Genomic DNA, 16,102 nt, shown 5'->3' on the forward strand with positions numbered 1-16,102 from the left:
TGCTGCGCCTCTATCCAGTCAGATAAACTAAAATCTATAGTCGTTCAGTAGTCAGGAAAAATCACTTTTATACCTATAATTGAGGGAAAAAGTCGTGTTAACATATTTTAGATTTATATTTCGGTAAAATCTGTACACTTTCCAAAATTACAACAACAATAAACATTCTTGAAAGAAACTGTACTTAATACAACCCTATAACCACAACACAGAACATGTAAAATTGAAACAATCTTGTAGCTAGAAAATTTTAGTAACAGGTTATGCGGTACACGAGTCGACACTTCCTTAAAGAGTGCACTAAGAATTTGAGCATTACTGAGCTATTATTAGACTATCTAAGTGCAATTCAATATCTTGCATGATATTTAATTCACAACAAATTGAGCATTCACGCTCAAGACTAGGAAATTTTTATCAACAATGAATTCTTCACAGCATATGTGGCGGTTGTAAATACGCTGAAGCGGAATTTAGTAATCCCATTCTCTGTTTTTGTTTGCGTTGTTCCGACATTTGATCCTTCAACTCCATCAGTTGTTGCGACAAGTTCGTAACGAGCTTTTGGGTGTTTTCTAGTTGAGCTTGCAGACTCCTTAACTCGATTTGTTCACCTTCTCCTTCGACAGCAGCCAATGACATTGCACGTAATCGTGGGAACCAATCTAAATTCGAAGCTTTTACCATACCATAAACGTAACTTTCCGGACCTGTAAACTCCGTCGGATCCTTAACTTTTGTTAGGACGATAAAGTACAAATAGTGCCACATGTTGTGCTCGCATTTGATGTGCTCTTCAAAGCTTACGGTCTTGTTGTCAAAAGCCGAACGGTTCAAACCTAAGAGAAAAATCAGGGAAATTCATGATAAAAATCAAACTTACCGCAAATGAAGCAAGTGTTCTTTAGAATTAACTCCTTTTGTTGCTTCTCGGATCTGAGATCGGCGAAGGTGTCGATAATAACACCGAAAATCAGATTAAGTACTATGATAATCACGACGAAGAAGAACAGAAGGTCGTAGACGACGCGGGCCACAAATAGCGCTTCCTAGAGACAGAATGTAGAATTTTTCTAGAAGTTAACATTCTTCTTACCTCACTACTGGGAGCTCGAAGAATGTCACCAATTCCCCCACCATTCCGCAAGCCTTGATTTAACGTAGTTATAATACACATAATCAAGGAATCGCACGCTCGTTCTTTCTTTTCTTCACCAGGATCTACTATTGTGCAATATTGATTGTGATCGGCCGTGTATTTATTACCAGTGCTATCAGAAACAGTTTCGCAGATCGTTTCATCTAAAATTGTACGTTTTTTCGGGTATAAAACACTTTGAAGTACTCACCAGTTTTCTTCTTGACGCTGACAACGAAATCTTCTTTGAAGAACATGTAACCAATGATGGAAAACATGTATACTAGAATCAAAGCCAACACTGCTGTTAAAATAATTGAACGCCCATTTCTTGTGACTGATCTGATGACATTTAGAAGAGTTTCTTCACGGTAGACGACGTCGAAGAGCTGGAAGTTTGTGTAAAGTACGAGTGGGTTTAAGTTAAGTGTTTTACCAAAACGGAATAGAAGAAAGGATGCATTAGTAGCCCCAACATGCAGAAAACGAGGTACGCCAAGTGGTAAACAAGTTCCGCATCAGTGAGTATTTGTTGATAAGTTTTCGTTAGGGTACCATGATTTCCCATTATACTGACTAGATGTATTCCTTTGAGTAATATAGTAACGGTGCCCAAAAGCCACAGAGTGGGCTCTGGGCCTAGAGAGAATATCAGTCTCAGAATCGTAGAGGCTACCAAAGTTCTTATTCCTGTTTCCCTTGGCAACGTCACAACAATCGCAGTGGATATCAACATCGCCAACCAAATTAGAACAGAAATCCCAGAGCTGATTTCTAGAAATTCCGAGTAAAAAACGTTATATAATCCAAATTGAACTTACTAGGAAGCGTGTCTTCAAACGGATAAAAGAACGCAACTATCAAATTAATAAGTACGGCACAATTAAACAAAATATTGCTCCACAACGACATATAACTGCTGACCCAAAACAACACAGGCTGCGCTCTCAACTTCTTCTGCCATTTCATCTCGTTGAACATTGAATCAACTCGTTCAAAGAAATCAACAACTTTCGTTCCTTGATCATCTCGTTCCGCCGTATTCAACACTTTAATCTTCGTATCAGTCGTAATATACTCGCAAATTTCAGGTATTGGAAACACGATTTGTTCCAACGTGCGATCATTTCTCACAATTTCAATTTGCGCAGTATGAGTAGCATAATACATCAACGCTTTTTGTATCTTCGGGTCGCTTCCAAAATCCGCCGGTTTGAGCAATGCCGCTAGTTCTTTATTGTGTTGAGCTAACTGGTGACAAAGAATGTAAATATTATGCCCGACTTCTTTTGGCGAAACTGCGTCTTCCACGTTCGCCTCGTCGACTTCTTCGTCGTCTTCGGCGGTTTCTTGGTGGAAAGCGCGACAAGCGACATCAACGAGTTGTTTCGGATTCATGTTGTATAAAATGCGTTCGGCATTTTCGCTGTCGCCGCGGCTTTCCATGATTGCCAATAGGAGTTTCGAGGCGTTGTTTTTGAGTTCGAGTACTAAATCCATTCGAGTTTTTCCCAGAGGGTTGATGTCGTTTAGGATAAGAGCTGTGATGATGTCGAGCCCGTTGGATTCGTGTGTGGCTATACAGTTCTGGTTTTCATGACACGGACCTTGGCAGTATTCAGTGAGCGTTTCAAGAGTTTGATTGATTAGAGAGACGTTGTTTTCGTTTATGTACAGTCCTAACAAACCTAAACCTCCTGTAGTGGATCCGCAGATGCAGTCCAAAAACATAAGAGTTTCAGACACTAAATTATAGTTCGTTTTGTTATTTTGATTACGTAGTAGGTTTTGTAACCGCGAGTTGTGGTTTTCACACAAAAGTTGCAAGTACCGCAAAATCGGTTGCATAATTAGTACTTTATTCGAGAGAGTACTTTGATCCTCCCGATCTCTGTGTTTTTCGAGTTTTTCGGCCAGTAAGTCCTCAAACGCTGATGCAGTTCCTGAGGTTACGGTACCATCTTCACCCACAGCCATATTACGTATTTGTGCATAAGCCTGAGATGTGGACTCAGCCGCTCGGTTTAACTCTTCTCTTAACTCGTCGGTTATAAGAATGCCGTTTGATTTCCCCCCTTGTTTTTTTGAAACTTTATCCAAATCCTTACCGTCTTGTTTATCTTCGTGAGCTTTTGTCGCGATGTCTGACGTGTTTACGCTTACTGTAGATTTGATTTCTTGTTGGGAGCCTTTCATTTTTTCGTAAAAAACCTAGAATTGGGTAACGAGTTAAAAAACTAATCAAAACCGTCGACTCACTCTGAAAAACGCCTGACTCAAATCGCCTCCAATTAATTTGAAAAACATGCTCTGTTGGATAATCGGATTTCCTCCTTCTAATAATGCGATCCCTAATTCTACGGCCTCCCCGAAAATCGACGGAGAGTTGACTGAGTTTACGACCAGCTCTATTACTAGATCTGATGCTCCTTCGCGGTCTAAGTGACTTTGTACTTCGTGGAGAGTTCTGCCGGCACGACTTAGAACTTTAGCTGCGGGAAAAGTTGAATTAGAAGGAAAACTTGACGGTTTTTTTGGTACCTCCAGGTCCGTGCCTCACAGATTGTAATTGGTAGTTTCCCAATTCGACAGTGTCATGTTTTTGTACAAAAGATTTGCCGAAATATCGGGCCAACAAACTATTTCGCAACACATCCCCCTATAAAACATTAAATTAGTACCAATGTTTTGGAGCGTTTGCAACATTAAACAAAAATTGTGTAGTGTGGAAAAGGGAATTTTGGCAACGCAGTACACAACAAACTTAATCATACCATATCATTGTCAGTTTTGTCACTTTTATCATTCTGAGCAGCATGTTAGAAACAGATAAATAAATAAATGTAATAATAAATAGACAGAATGAACAAAATTAACCTTCTCTCCGTATTCCGGGTCTATGGCCATCATTTCTCGTAACGTCCTGAGGACTTTAACACATAACTTCTCCTCCTTTTCCTCCAATAATGTTTCAGTGTGTTTAATAAGGCTAAAAATAAACGTTGAAGAGGAGATAAAACAGTAAATTCAATTTACCGCCTGATAAAACCTCCACTTTCGCATTTTTTACGTGATTCCGTTCCTAAAGGGAACAGGAGTTCCGGTCGATATAAAACATCTACTAAAAGACTTAACTCTGATTGGACAAGAGGTTTTAGTTGGTCTTCAAGCAAAGAAACGATGTCTTGCAACCCCTCAATTATACTTCGGTCTAAACGCATCAACTGGAAAAAAATCATTACTATTACTACCACCATAAAACTCGGCAAAATACTTGAGATTGTGATCTCTCAATCTTTGGAGTTTTTGAAGCTTGCAACCATTTGCTTGTCTGTCTTGTTAACATCGTCGCTTTATTAAACATTGCTGCTACTTGACTTTCCAGGTCAAGTGGTATTGCAATTCCTCTGTTTTTTGCTAGAAAGTACAAATTAGAGTTTGAAGAAAAAAGTACAGTGGAACTAACCAACTTCCGACAAGGTTCGAATACAGTTTTCAACATTGAAACGTTGCGATGCTGTTAACCAAGTACACTGAGACACTCTGAACGCTGAATGTAACAACTTCACAAAAACTGGTTGTCTTGTCTGAAAATGTTTTGGTTTTAACGTATTTTCACGGTATTAAGAGAATCGCTGTAAAATTAAGCACATAACATGCATGACATCCTGTTAGAAGCACCTCTGTTATTAAGGAAGCAGAATCAATTAATAACCAATCTATTGGTTAATAACTAAGCGCGAAAGATGAGGGGTGCTACCCACCTTTTAGTGATTTTTTAGTGATTGTTAGGAATGTTAGTAAATAAAAACGGCGTCTGTGTGGTACCCGCTACATGGAATGATTGATTATTAGCTGATTGAGGAAGCCACTAATACTTACATTAGAAGAAAATGACGAATGTTTGAGCGGAACGTTAACAGAGAACGGATCATAATCATCCATTGTAGAATCGCTCCAGAAAACCCTTGCTTCATGCAGATGTTTCTAATAGAATCCCCATTTAAAGGCACCATAGAAAACGCCATTGTTATATTGATAGTTTTTTTTTAAATAAATAATAACAACTACTCTACACGCTCTAATAAAACTATCAATACAAACGTAAAAAAAAATGTATTTATAAGCACAAAGTGAATACCCAAAGAAAAGCACATGCAATTTAACGCAAAGTTTTTACAAAATTGTACCTGGACTGTAGTACTTTGGTCTGAAAATGGACTACTAAAGAAAGTTGATATTATGTTCATTATACAATTTGTAACGTAGTTCTCTAGTGCTTTATCAGGATGCTTCCTATCAGTCGGAGCAGTCGCTATATCAGCCATATCAACAAGGAACGAGTCCTCAAACAGAGTCCACATGTGGTTAGAAGTGTAAATTTCTTTCATTTCAACTTCTGTATCGATATAGCAATGATTCAGAAATCCCACGTAGGCCTCCTTCACTTCCGGGATACAATCAGCATGAGTAACCATATTCACGATATCATCCAATGGCAGCAGACTATGACACTTAATTTCAGTGTACACATTTTTACCCATAGTACAACACGCAAGTAATTTTACTAATTCCACGTGATAAGTCAGCGGACTCGACTCTAAAACGCATTGTCATTCACATTACAAAACAATCGTAACAATACCTTCGTGCATAAAGTGACGCTCTGAACGCATTAGTTCGAGAAACTGAGAGAACGACGCTTTATCGTTATAAAATACCAACACGTCCTCACCGGCATTGATTAACTGAAATCTGATTATTACCAAGAGATAACAACTCAGGAAACTCACCTCTTGCATCACCATGTCTTGACTTTTCCTGATAAATTGATTCTCTGCCTTCACTATCGTCTGCAGGAATTTCAAATATTGCACGTGCCTCCCGTGGGTTTCCATACAGTGGACGAAATGTTGGATTACTTTCTCGCTAACTTCATTGCACAAAGTTGAATTGTCTTGGAAGATTGCACAGACAGTTTGGGCTTCTCTGATCTAAAAAAAAAGTCTTAGCGGTCCTAAAACTGGCGTTTTCGAAGTACCTACACCCGGATTGAGAAACAGGTCTAGATGTTTGAACAACAACACTTGGTTCTGTTGGTTTCCCAAACAAAAATTCTGGAGGAATTCGTGCGCGAGCCTCATGAGTTCGTTCATTCTAATATCTTCTTTTTCATCGTACGGTACTTGAAGCAAGTCCAAAACAACAGTGTGGACACCAACGTTTCTGAGCAAGCGTTGTTCGTGTTTTCGCGGTTTCACAATTCCACTTGGGGATCCCTGAGTACACAGTTTATTCATGCGAATCAAAATCTGTTGGATTTTTTTATATTCATCGGCTTGCTCGGGGTGCAACGGAGGCCCAATATCCAAATTGATCGCCGATTCTTTCCTCTCCAAAGAACTTCGAACCATCGGCCTCATCAAAGCGACATCCTCTTCTTCCTCTTTGTTTTTCTTGCTACTTGTACTACTATGTTCGTCGATACATTTCGATTTATACACCCAAAGTTCGGATTTTTCCACGGATTGTCTTAGAATGTCAAGATCGGCTTTGATTTGCTTGTAAGACTCCACGTCGCTGTCCGAGACGAGTAATTGAACCTTGAAGTTAAGAGTGGTGATTTCAACGCGTTTGTATTTCGTCGTACCTGTCTGAATGCCAAAAGAACTTCCTGTCTTTGACTGAAATGCCTGAAGAGTAAATGTAAAGCTCCGGATACCAAAGGTGGATAATCGTGCATGGTCAAGTGGAGCAAAACTCGCAAAAATGTTCGTCCGCCGTGTCCATCCAAGTCCAAAACCACGCAGTCTTCACTACTCCCGAAAATACCCTCAGCCTGACTTCCGATTAGTTCCAAATCTATGTTTTTTTGGCCTAAATTCAACGAATCTCCGCTGTTATTTTTCTCGGATTCGTCGAATTCTTGTTTGAAAATACTCAGAAGGCAACTTATACGATAATCGAGGCGGACATCCAAAATAAACTAAAAAGACACTCCAGTTGGGGGGGTTTTAACAATAATTGTAGTACCTGTAAGATTTCTATTATCTTTAATTTTGTGTCCATGACCAGTGGGTATTCTTTCAGGTATTGGGAGGCTTTACCGTGATGTCCAGCGTTGGAGTTGACCACAGTGCGACCTACTGGTCCAAGGGCTAAAGACGTCATTACAGCCCCCATGTCGCCTATTGATCTCAGCACGCCACCCTCAGCTGTTTAAACAAAAGGGAATAAGACAGTTTCCACCATTGAGAGATGATTGATGGACTGGAGAACATAAATGCGAAGCTATACAGGTGCCGCTTATACAGGGGGTAAGTGAAATGCATGCGAAAACAAATTGATTTTTCAAAAAAAAAGTGAGTTAATTTTTGGGGTAAAATCTTGCAGGTGCGCTGTTAAAAGACGGCATTTCAATTTCACCCAGTATACGTACTCTTTGTAGTCTAATTTGGTCTAAAAGATCTTGGAAGAGTCGGTTAATGTTAAAAGCAACACACGCATACACACCACACATACACTCAGACAGAAATCTCTACCTTTCTCATCCCGTAGGGAATCTCCAGCTGCATAAAAAATTAGCGGTGATTGATTGAAATTTTTTTTTTTGTCAAACTTACAATCTATATCTCCTGTGGGTAATCGACCATCAGCAAAATCATTTTCAGAAACACAATCCAAAATACTTAGCAAGGTTTTTGTTAATCTAAGCAAATCAGAAAAGCTATAAAAACCAAAATATATTAATTCTCTAGCTAGTTTCACAACCTAAAACTCAAAAATCAATCCAGACTACACGAGGTGTGCTTCTACGCACCTCAAAAGTCAATTTATTCTGTTCTTGGTCAGCAAATGACCACATGTTCGCCACCACGTTACAAAGATAGTCTTCTACGAATCCTATAGTTGAACAAAATCTTGCGCGAACCGCTTCTTTGTTGGGGTCGGGGGTTTTATTGCTATCGTAGCTGGAAGATGAATTAGTTTGACTTTCGGAACACTCCTAATAAAACAGTGGTTACAGTAACTTACTCATGAATCGACATCTTCGACGGTATTTCCGACCACAGCCTGGCGTACTTCACGGGTGTCACCGGTTCCTGCGGGTCTCTATCTACGTGTAAATGCAACATAAGTCGACAGAACGACGCCCGAAGATCAAAATTGACGTTTTCATCCGCCATGCACTTCAATATGAGCTCTATATCTAAATGCGGCGACAGATTATTCAGTGCTAAATATTGTCGGTTTAAACACATGTTTGAGAACAGATCTAATTGGTGGCCGTAGTAATCTAAAATTGCCTCTTCGTCTCGACTTCCTAGTTTCGCATTTTTACACAAATCCGTTAACGACATTGACTTTTGACGATTGTTCCACAATAAAATAATTTGGCACTCTTCAACAACCGTAACGAGGTGCTCTAATTCGTCGTCACCTTCTAAAGAATGTTCTTCGCTAACTTCTTGTACTTCAACTTGAGTCTTCATCATTCGAGTTTCTATAAGGATGTCGGAGTTTTTTTGACTGAGGACACTTTTACAGATCAGTTCTTGGGTTACTGGGATTGCTTTTTTATTCGAGATGCATAAATCTGAGAGGTAATCGAGGAAACGAGATTCCCAAGTGTGCATGTTTTTTCGGACTAGGCCGACAAAGGTTTCGATTTCAGCCGGAGTTATGTGTTTTTCAAGCAATTTGCGGTTGTTATGGAGCAATGCTGTTATAGTGTCTTCGGCTAAGATGTCGTAGCCGATTTGTTTTTGCATGAAACCGAAGTGCTTCGCGATGTATTCCTACAAAGGGAAAAGTTCGACGTTGGTTTGTTTCAATGTGTTTTTACCTGATTCTTTCGGTAGTCTTGTTGGCTCAGCCTTAGTATTCTATAGCACAATCTGAAGATATACTTGTAAGGAGCGTGTCGAGGATCATTAAGTTCCTCAATTTTTAGAAATGGACCTGCTTCATTAAGGTCCAAGAATGGTCCCTACAACAACAGTGTAATATTCAATAAAACCAACAAAAATACGAACTTGTAAAATCTGAAAAAGTTGTTTTAGAATCGCTTGCTCCCTTAGTAACTTCTGTCGATCTCTGTTTGGGTTCGTGACAACTAATTCTAGAGCTTCAGTTTTATTTTGTTCGTTCTCCAATTCACCAACAAAATAAACTATGTCTTGTAAAAGCGTTGTCAAAGATCGTCTTTCGTTATACGAAATGGTCCCAGTTTCCAATTTCCCAGATAAGGCCAACAATAGCTTGCAAGCGTCATTTGCAAAATCTAAATCTCGAACTTCAACTGGCGAAACGGAAATTAACGCGAAAGCTTCTTTGTCCTCTTTCATTACCGCACATCCCACTTTTGACATGACTGGTTTTTCGTGATCTTTATCAATTGGTATGGATGTGGAATGAACCCAACTGTTGGTAAACAAATGGTGCAACCTAACATAACTAGATTGCGGAACTAGAGAATCTCCTCTAGTTAAGCTTGTGGGATCCAACTCAAACAAAGAAGCGATTTCGTTGGGATAAGCAACAGGAACGAGATGATAAGCTGTAGAGTCAGCAGAATCTGCTCGAAGTTTACTTCCCATTTGAGCAGCCGTTTGGTCGTTATCCACATCTGCTGCCAGGTACTGCCCAGTTGCTAAATGCTTGAAGCGAAAAAGCGAATCCCAATGCCCTGCGCCTCCTCTACACGGGTCATGTTGTACCACTTCAACTTCCCATAACGCCTTGCTACTAGTAGCTGATGTAGCACTAGTACGACCGGTCGTACGTAAGAAAACGTGATGCGTCTTTTTATACTCATCCATTGTTAGAAACTTCTCTTGCTCGGCGTGAAACAAACGCACCACATCGCCGCCTTTAAGTATCTCATCAGAATTTTCTCGATGTTCCATGAAAAGGGTTACTTTCCATGATGTTAGCCCATTCACTACGTTGACTTCTTTACAGCCTGGATTGTCAATTAGTTCGTGATTTGCAGCAACGTGTAGTACTTGCTGGCCTGTGTTTACAGGATTTAGAATGACTTTGTCGCCGAGGACTATATTGTCACCAGTTGCACGTAATTTGTAAAAGGGTAGAATGTAAAACCACGAGCCTTCATTACCGTTGCCATCTAAGTACACTCGCATTGCGTTTTTTTCCAGGAGCGCCGGCAATCTTTTGTTAACTGTTAAGTACTTGTTGGATTTTAAATGTAAGAGTTGGACCACACTACCATATTGCACGTTTGTACCAAGGAGTTTCTTGTTTTCTGTTTCATTTTGCTTTTTCTCGATTTCGGCGGCATGCTAAAAGGGAGAAGCGACTTTTTTAGACAATTTTAATTCGACGCCTCTTAAAAACTACGAAATTGCGATTTATACAAAGTGGACTAGGAGGGAGTCGTCATTTGCCATTTTTAGCTTCCGCATACTTAACACATTTTTGCCTTAGGTAAAGCGGTGTTAATATCGTTGCCAAAAACAATTAAGGATATTTTTGCGGTATTTCATCGATGTTTGAAAACTATTTATGGATTGAAAGGAAACATAAAACTTTTGATTACCTACCGCTATTACCTATGCAATAAAAAATGAAGTGTTGATTTATTTTTATACAACAATTTAGTTTTTTAAGTCATAACAGCAAAACATTAATTCCCATGATTGATAAGAAGAAAAATGACAGTTTTTTTTGTATAAATATTGTTTTAGAAGGTGACATTTTCCAGTGAAAAGCAACACGCGGAAACATTGTATCGTTAGCAATAGGAAAATATACAGGGTGTCGTATAAATATAGCGAATTTTGTAATTGTGGAAGTTTTTTTAATAGTCCAAGTAAAATAAGAAAAAAAACGAAACTTCCACGTGGGGTAAATTAAAAAATGACCATGACGTCATACCTGTATAAACAAAAGAAAATAATTACGTTTACTTTCTGAAACTCCAAGCTCAATTTATTTGCATTTTCCTTATCTCAAATAGACAAGAATTTATGTGGTTATTTCTTAATAATATCCAGAAATATACACTTTTCCGTGTTAAAATATCTTGCTATAATATTTATAGTAAGTTTAGTATTACTATATGAAGGTCATAGCAGAGGAACTACTTGAATTTAAATGTTCATGTAATAACCCATGTCAGGCCATTTAATGTTTTTTATTTCCTCTGTTTATGTGATCAAATGCCATTAATTTTTGAATATTAAAAATGACTGACAACAAATAACTTACATGTAATCTTTTTAATAAGTTGGTATCTGTGTTTGAACCCATGCTTTGCTTTGCAGCTTTCCAAAATTGCTTTTGGGCTGAATATCTGTTCATAGGACATATTTTGAACAAGCAATCTAAAATAAAAAAATAAATTTACGAACTTGGACTTTTTATTTCGATACCTCTGAATTTTTTCGGTGGATTTGAAAGATCGCCCGCTTCTGGGCATACGACAGAACGGTCGTCTACCAACCTAAAATAAAAAAATATTTTGGATAAAAAAAAATTTGACCTTACCCTAAAGTGCTCAAAAATCCACTAACTGTCCCTTCTGCATATAAGGAAACAATATCTCCTAAATGCAGAAGGCTTGAAGAACCAAGCTCGTTCATTTTTGCTGGCTTATAGAAAGTTTCAGAGGTCCAACATTGCCATAATTAGACACAACCTATAACCAAAATGTCAAGTTGTATTAAAAATAATTGTTTGGAGTATTTACTATCAATCGATATGATAATAATTCGATGTAACTGAACAAATAATAAGTTAAAAACAATTAATAAAAATTGGGAAACTAGGTTAGGTGGTTTAAGCTTCAACTTACGTATAGTGTAGCAAAAACGGTTGTGTTTTGTCAAAGTTCAAGTAACAAGCGACATAGCAAATTAAGTTTCATTAAAATTTAGCGCAAGTAAATAGAAAATTTCGCATAACACACAATTGCTTACACTGCACAGCAAAGAAACAAACCTTGCGAAACAGAGACAGATATTGATGGGTCTCAGATTATCTAGGTGTTATTTAATCGATGTAACAGACGAGGACAGACTTACAACGCTCTCGCTCGTGTATACGTGTATTTATGTATCGAGACGTTAAAGATAAAGAGCAAGCAAAACAATGAATTTCCTCCAAAGCTGTTTATCTCAAATGTTAAATAGAAACGTTTTCAAACAAAACAGACTGAAATGTATCAGTATCTACTTCATTTCAAAGGAAATTGTTTTTAATTCATTTTAATTGAATGTATTTAAAAAAAAATTAATGGATGGGAAAACAGTGGGAATGTGCAGTTGATTGGGTTACGCAGGGGCGCACAAATATTTGAATTTCAAGCAAGAAATACCGATCAATAAATACTTGTTTGAATTTTCGATTGAGCGAATTAATCTTTTTTTTAATAGCATTTTTATTTTAGGTAATTGTGTATATTTTTCAAAAATTCTAGGTGCTTGAATTAAAAAAATAAATTTCTAGGGGTTTTGATCTTCGAAAATAATGAAATTTGATTTTTTAATTAGAAATATTTGCGTAGGTTACAGAGGGAAGCACAAATATTTGAATTTACTGCAAGAAATACCGATAAATAAATTTGGATTAGGCAAAAATTTTTTTTTTTTTAAATATTTAATGAAATTATGTATTTTTTAAAATTTTGGGGGCTTGAAGTTTTTGGTTTTGGTGTTATAGAAATTATGGAAATATTGAACTCCGTCTGTTTTTACAATTTGGAATAATAACTTGTTGATTTTTTTTTTTTGGAAATTTCTGGTATTTTGAGAGGTAATATAAAATAAATAGTGAAATGTAATAAATTTAGTTCTTTATTGTTGTTAAATGCTACCAAATGTCCTACACTTATCTTATTAATTAATATTCAGAAATTACAAACATTTTCGTGATGTGGATCATGTATGGACAATGTGTTTTATTCCAACAAAGGAAAAAATATCAAAAAAGTAAAGACTATCTGAAAGTGCAGTATTAATGTTGGTACACTTATTAAAAATATATATAAAGATTAAATAAGACACAATATTAATGTATATACAATGAGACCACAATGATATCAATGGTGTAGTTTGAAAAAAGTTAATACAAGTGACAAACAACTTATACCTATTGCACTAACTACACCGGCAGAGGAAATATACTGTACAAAATGTTAAAAAGAAGCGCTACAATAAAAATGTACACATCATAAAAACAGTAAATAATCACTTGTAGACTGTAGATAACTTAATAAATATTAAATATTTAAATGATGTGTACAAGGATCAAATTTCCTCTACCTAGCCTAATCTATAAAATAAATATGTTGCTACGCTCATCATCACAATAAAATTTCGGCCAAATAAAGGAATTCTAAGCATAAAAATATAAACTTAATTTCAAATTGTGCAACATAAAATCTAAAAAAATGCAAAACAAAATAAAACCTAATGCACATCACATATAACACCAAAAAAATTTTCTTTTTCGATTGAGCGAGCTTTTAATGGTAGACAGCCTGCGTTATAATTCCATGTCTTCAGCTTCATTTTCTGAAAAATCCGACATGGTAGATTCACTATCTGAACTGACGTTTTCTTGTCCTCTTAACGCCTCTTCTGTTGCGTACTTCCGTACGTATTCTAAACAAATCATTTTTAAGTGTGTTCAAATTTTGTTTTTATACCACTACCGGAGACTTTTTTCTTGTACTCTTCTGGTTTATGTAAATACATGGCTGCTGCATCCCCATTTAAAGGGTCAATTGGATTAGGATAAGTTAGCAGCTGTGGAAGAAATGATTCAAAAATATTTGAAAGATCTACAAAGGAAAGAATTGGGTTTTTGAAGGTTTTTTTAACATGAATTTATATACCATATAGAGCAGTCCAGGCTTGGTTAATCACGTCTAAGCAGACAGTACCTGAGACTTCGTCTATATTTGGATGGTATACTCTATTCATAAATCCTATACTAGGTGATTTAAAAGGGTAGTGTTCAGGTAAATGAACCCGAACTTTCCAGACACCTCCTTCATAAGGAGCTATAATTGTTAACGTAATTAATCGAATTTTCACTTGACGCACTTACTCCCTCTAGGTCCATAAAATTTGACACAAAACTCGTTGAGCCCCCCTAGAATGGTAACTTCATGTTTGCTTTCAATCCTGAATTTGTTAAGAAAAAAAGACAATCACATCTTGTCAACACGTTACGTTACGTACATAAATAGAACACAACGAAATACGCATCTCAATACCCCATTATTAACTCTCAAACTATAAAATTTCACGATCAGCTGATACAAAGGATAATGTTGTTGTTTACATTCAGGTACCACACAAAGAAAGGATACAGTTTAATAACATCTGTGTCCATACGTCGTTTTCCTGCACTTGGAGACGACATACTTTTAATGTCATAAAAATATTACCATGAATTTTAAATGCGAACCAACTTTTCTGCACTTCAGACGTAACCACTTCTACAACACAATGGCCGTGGAGAAAACCCAACAAGGAATTCGACCAATTAGTGATGGGCGATGTTCATCGATTTCACACGAACGTCGACTTTTCTCGATGTAAACGACCTTCACCATTCCAAAACAATTACATCGAAATGTGCAGGCAACCAACAATACACATTGATTTTCTTCAGGCAACTTGCACGATGTACCGATAGAGCGCGCCAGTGCTCGTTATTTAACTAACTTCACTTTATCTCATTCAAAATGCATCAAATTAATTACCAAGTTGAAAATATGAGTTTAGTGTCAAATTTAAATTTAACAACACCGGCGCCCTCATTTAGTTATTTAATAGCATTTCTGTTTCTTGTTTCTGTTCTTGTTATAAACAATAATAAATTAATATACATTAAAGTATATATTAAAAATAAAACCATTAGACTTACTACTTTATTACCTTATCGGTGGACCAACATCCTTCAATCCTCTGTGACGAAACTCCATAATCTTAAACACGTCGGTGTTGTGGAATCTGTCCTAGGTAATTGTAACGTTGTCATCTGATTTCAGTCTTTTCTTCAACCGCGAAATAATCCTCCAAAGACTTTTCACAATGGGCAGATTCTTTCCTAAATTAGCCAAAAACCCTCATCCTTTTTCCGGGCTTGGGACCGGCAACAGTGTCCTTAGTGATACGAAATGAACCCCAGGGCACTTACTATGATAAATTACTAAAGTATCTTTAGTTCCAGGTTAAGTAACGGGTTCCATCGAAACAAAAAAAAAAGACAAACCTTATCAACTTCTAATTGTAAATTACCACAGTAAGTTTTATGAAACAACGCTGCAGGCGGAGTTACACCTAAAAAAAAGGGGTAAATTACAAAGTAATAAAATGGTATAAATGGTATGCTTACCTGGATATAATTGTCTTTTACCTAACAATTTTGTTTTCAAGAGGTGAAAACGACAGTTGCTTATCTGCAAAAACCGGCATCTGCATTCAACCCTAATTTTCAGAGCAATTGAAAAAACTAGGACTTTTACTTTTAAATAATGGAATAATTATTATTTACTCTTTTTTTTTAAATGACTCCCAATGTATTGGTAACTGACCTGCCATTTCACTAATTAGGAACAATGCAGCTCAATATCAATTACGTATTCTGCGTAAAAAAACAATTCTAAAACGTACAGACAAATACCACACGTCCTTCGCAAAAAATATATCTCCTTATAAAATTGCTACATTTTAAAGACATTTCATTTTAAGACTCGCGGAAAATACCGTTTCGACAATATTAAAACTAATCAATCAGAAATTTAGCGAAAAATACGACGCAATTTCTGTTAAAACTGTTGATTAAATTTGCTTAACTTGTCTTGCAATAATCAGATTTAATAATTGCAGATTAAACGAAATTTCGAATTTTTAAAACACGTCTATTTTAAACGAAACTCCGAGCACGCCTAAATAATAAATAATGAAGCTTATAGAGTGATTAGTA

General features: G+C 36.8%; 2 protein-coding genes across 2 annotated transcripts; both read right to left on the bottom strand.

Annotated features, from left to right (window-relative positions):
• Positions 1-97: 97 nt before the first annotated feature.
• Positions 98-12,121, bottom strand: Itpr (Inositol 1,4,5,-trisphosphate receptor). The gene is made up of 30 exons (XM_088048165.1): positions 11,958-12,121; positions 11,651-11,801; positions 11,536-11,606; positions 11,372-11,487; positions 9,175-10,443; positions 8,985-9,128; positions 8,174-8,937; positions 7,959-8,109; positions 7,762-7,909; positions 7,681-7,707; positions 7,172-7,353; positions 6,789-7,124; positions 6,184-6,741; positions 5,932-6,132; positions 5,784-5,886; positions 5,329-5,738; positions 5,021-5,125; positions 4,605-4,725; positions 4,413-4,555; positions 4,175-4,362; positions 4,016-4,127; positions 3,913-3,945; positions 3,680-3,797; positions 3,398-3,630; positions 1,960-3,349; positions 1,575-1,912; positions 1,350-1,527; positions 1,097-1,302; positions 884-1,049; positions 98-839 (listed from the first exon to the last, which is right to left on the bottom strand). Exons 2-30 carry the CDS (start codon positions 11,743-11,745, stop codon positions 433-435), a joined length of 8,313 nt encoding a protein of 2,770 aa, XP_087904291.1. The 5' UTR covers positions 11,746-11,801; positions 11,958-12,121; the 3' UTR covers positions 98-432.
• Positions 12,122-12,939: 818 nt separating this feature from the next.
• UbcE2H (ubiquitin conjugating enzyme E2H) lies at positions 12,940-14,695 on the bottom strand. Its single transcript, XM_088047964.1, has 5 exons — positions 14,481-14,695; positions 14,216-14,292; positions 14,001-14,168; positions 13,818-13,946; positions 12,940-13,767 (listed from the first exon to the last, which is right to left on the bottom strand). Exons 1-5 carry the CDS (start codon positions 14,531-14,533, stop codon positions 13,649-13,651), a joined length of 546 nt encoding a protein of 181 aa, XP_087904090.1. The 5' UTR covers positions 14,534-14,695; the 3' UTR covers positions 12,940-13,648.
• Positions 14,696-16,102: the final 1,407 nt, after the last annotated feature.

The sequence above is a fragment of the Gnatocerus cornutus genome, chromosome 10 (assembly GCF_029298725.1).
Source record: "Gnatocerus cornutus isolate USDA-ARS CGAHR chromosome 10, icGnaCorn1.1, whole genome shotgun sequence".
Taxonomy (NCBI): Eukaryota; Metazoa; Arthropoda; class Insecta; order Coleoptera; family Tenebrionidae; genus Gnatocerus; species Gnatocerus cornutus.

What these genes read in the sequence shown, in the direction of transcription:
- UbcE2H (XM_088047964.1), bottom strand. Translation starts at nt 14,533, where the DNA reads ATGTCGTCTCCAAGTGCAGGAAAACGACGTATGGACACAGATGTTATT. An exon ending in GACACAGATGTTATTAAACT is followed by an intron (nt 14,293 to 14,480) that starts GTATCCTTTCTT and finishes TAACAAATTCAG; the next exon opens with GATTGAAAGCAAACATGAAG. An exon ending in GTACAAGAAAAAAGTCTCCG is followed by an intron (nt 13,768 to 13,817) that starts GTAGTGGTATAA and finishes TGATTTGTTTAG; the next exon opens with AATACGTACGGAAGTACGCA.
- Itpr (XM_088048165.1), bottom strand. Translation starts at nt 11,745, where the DNA reads ATGAACGAGCTTGGTTCTTCAAGCCTTCTGCATTTAGGAGATATTGTT. An exon ending in GCGTCACTTTATGCACGAAG is followed by an intron (nt 5,739 to 5,783) that starts GTATTGTTACGA and finishes AATGCGTTTTAG; the next exon opens with AGTCGAGTCCGCTGACTTAT. An exon ending in TTCGAGCTCCCAGTAGTGAG is followed by an intron (nt 1,050 to 1,096) that starts GTAAGAAGAATG and finishes TTCTGTCTCTAG; the next exon opens with GAAGCGCTATTTGTGGCCCG.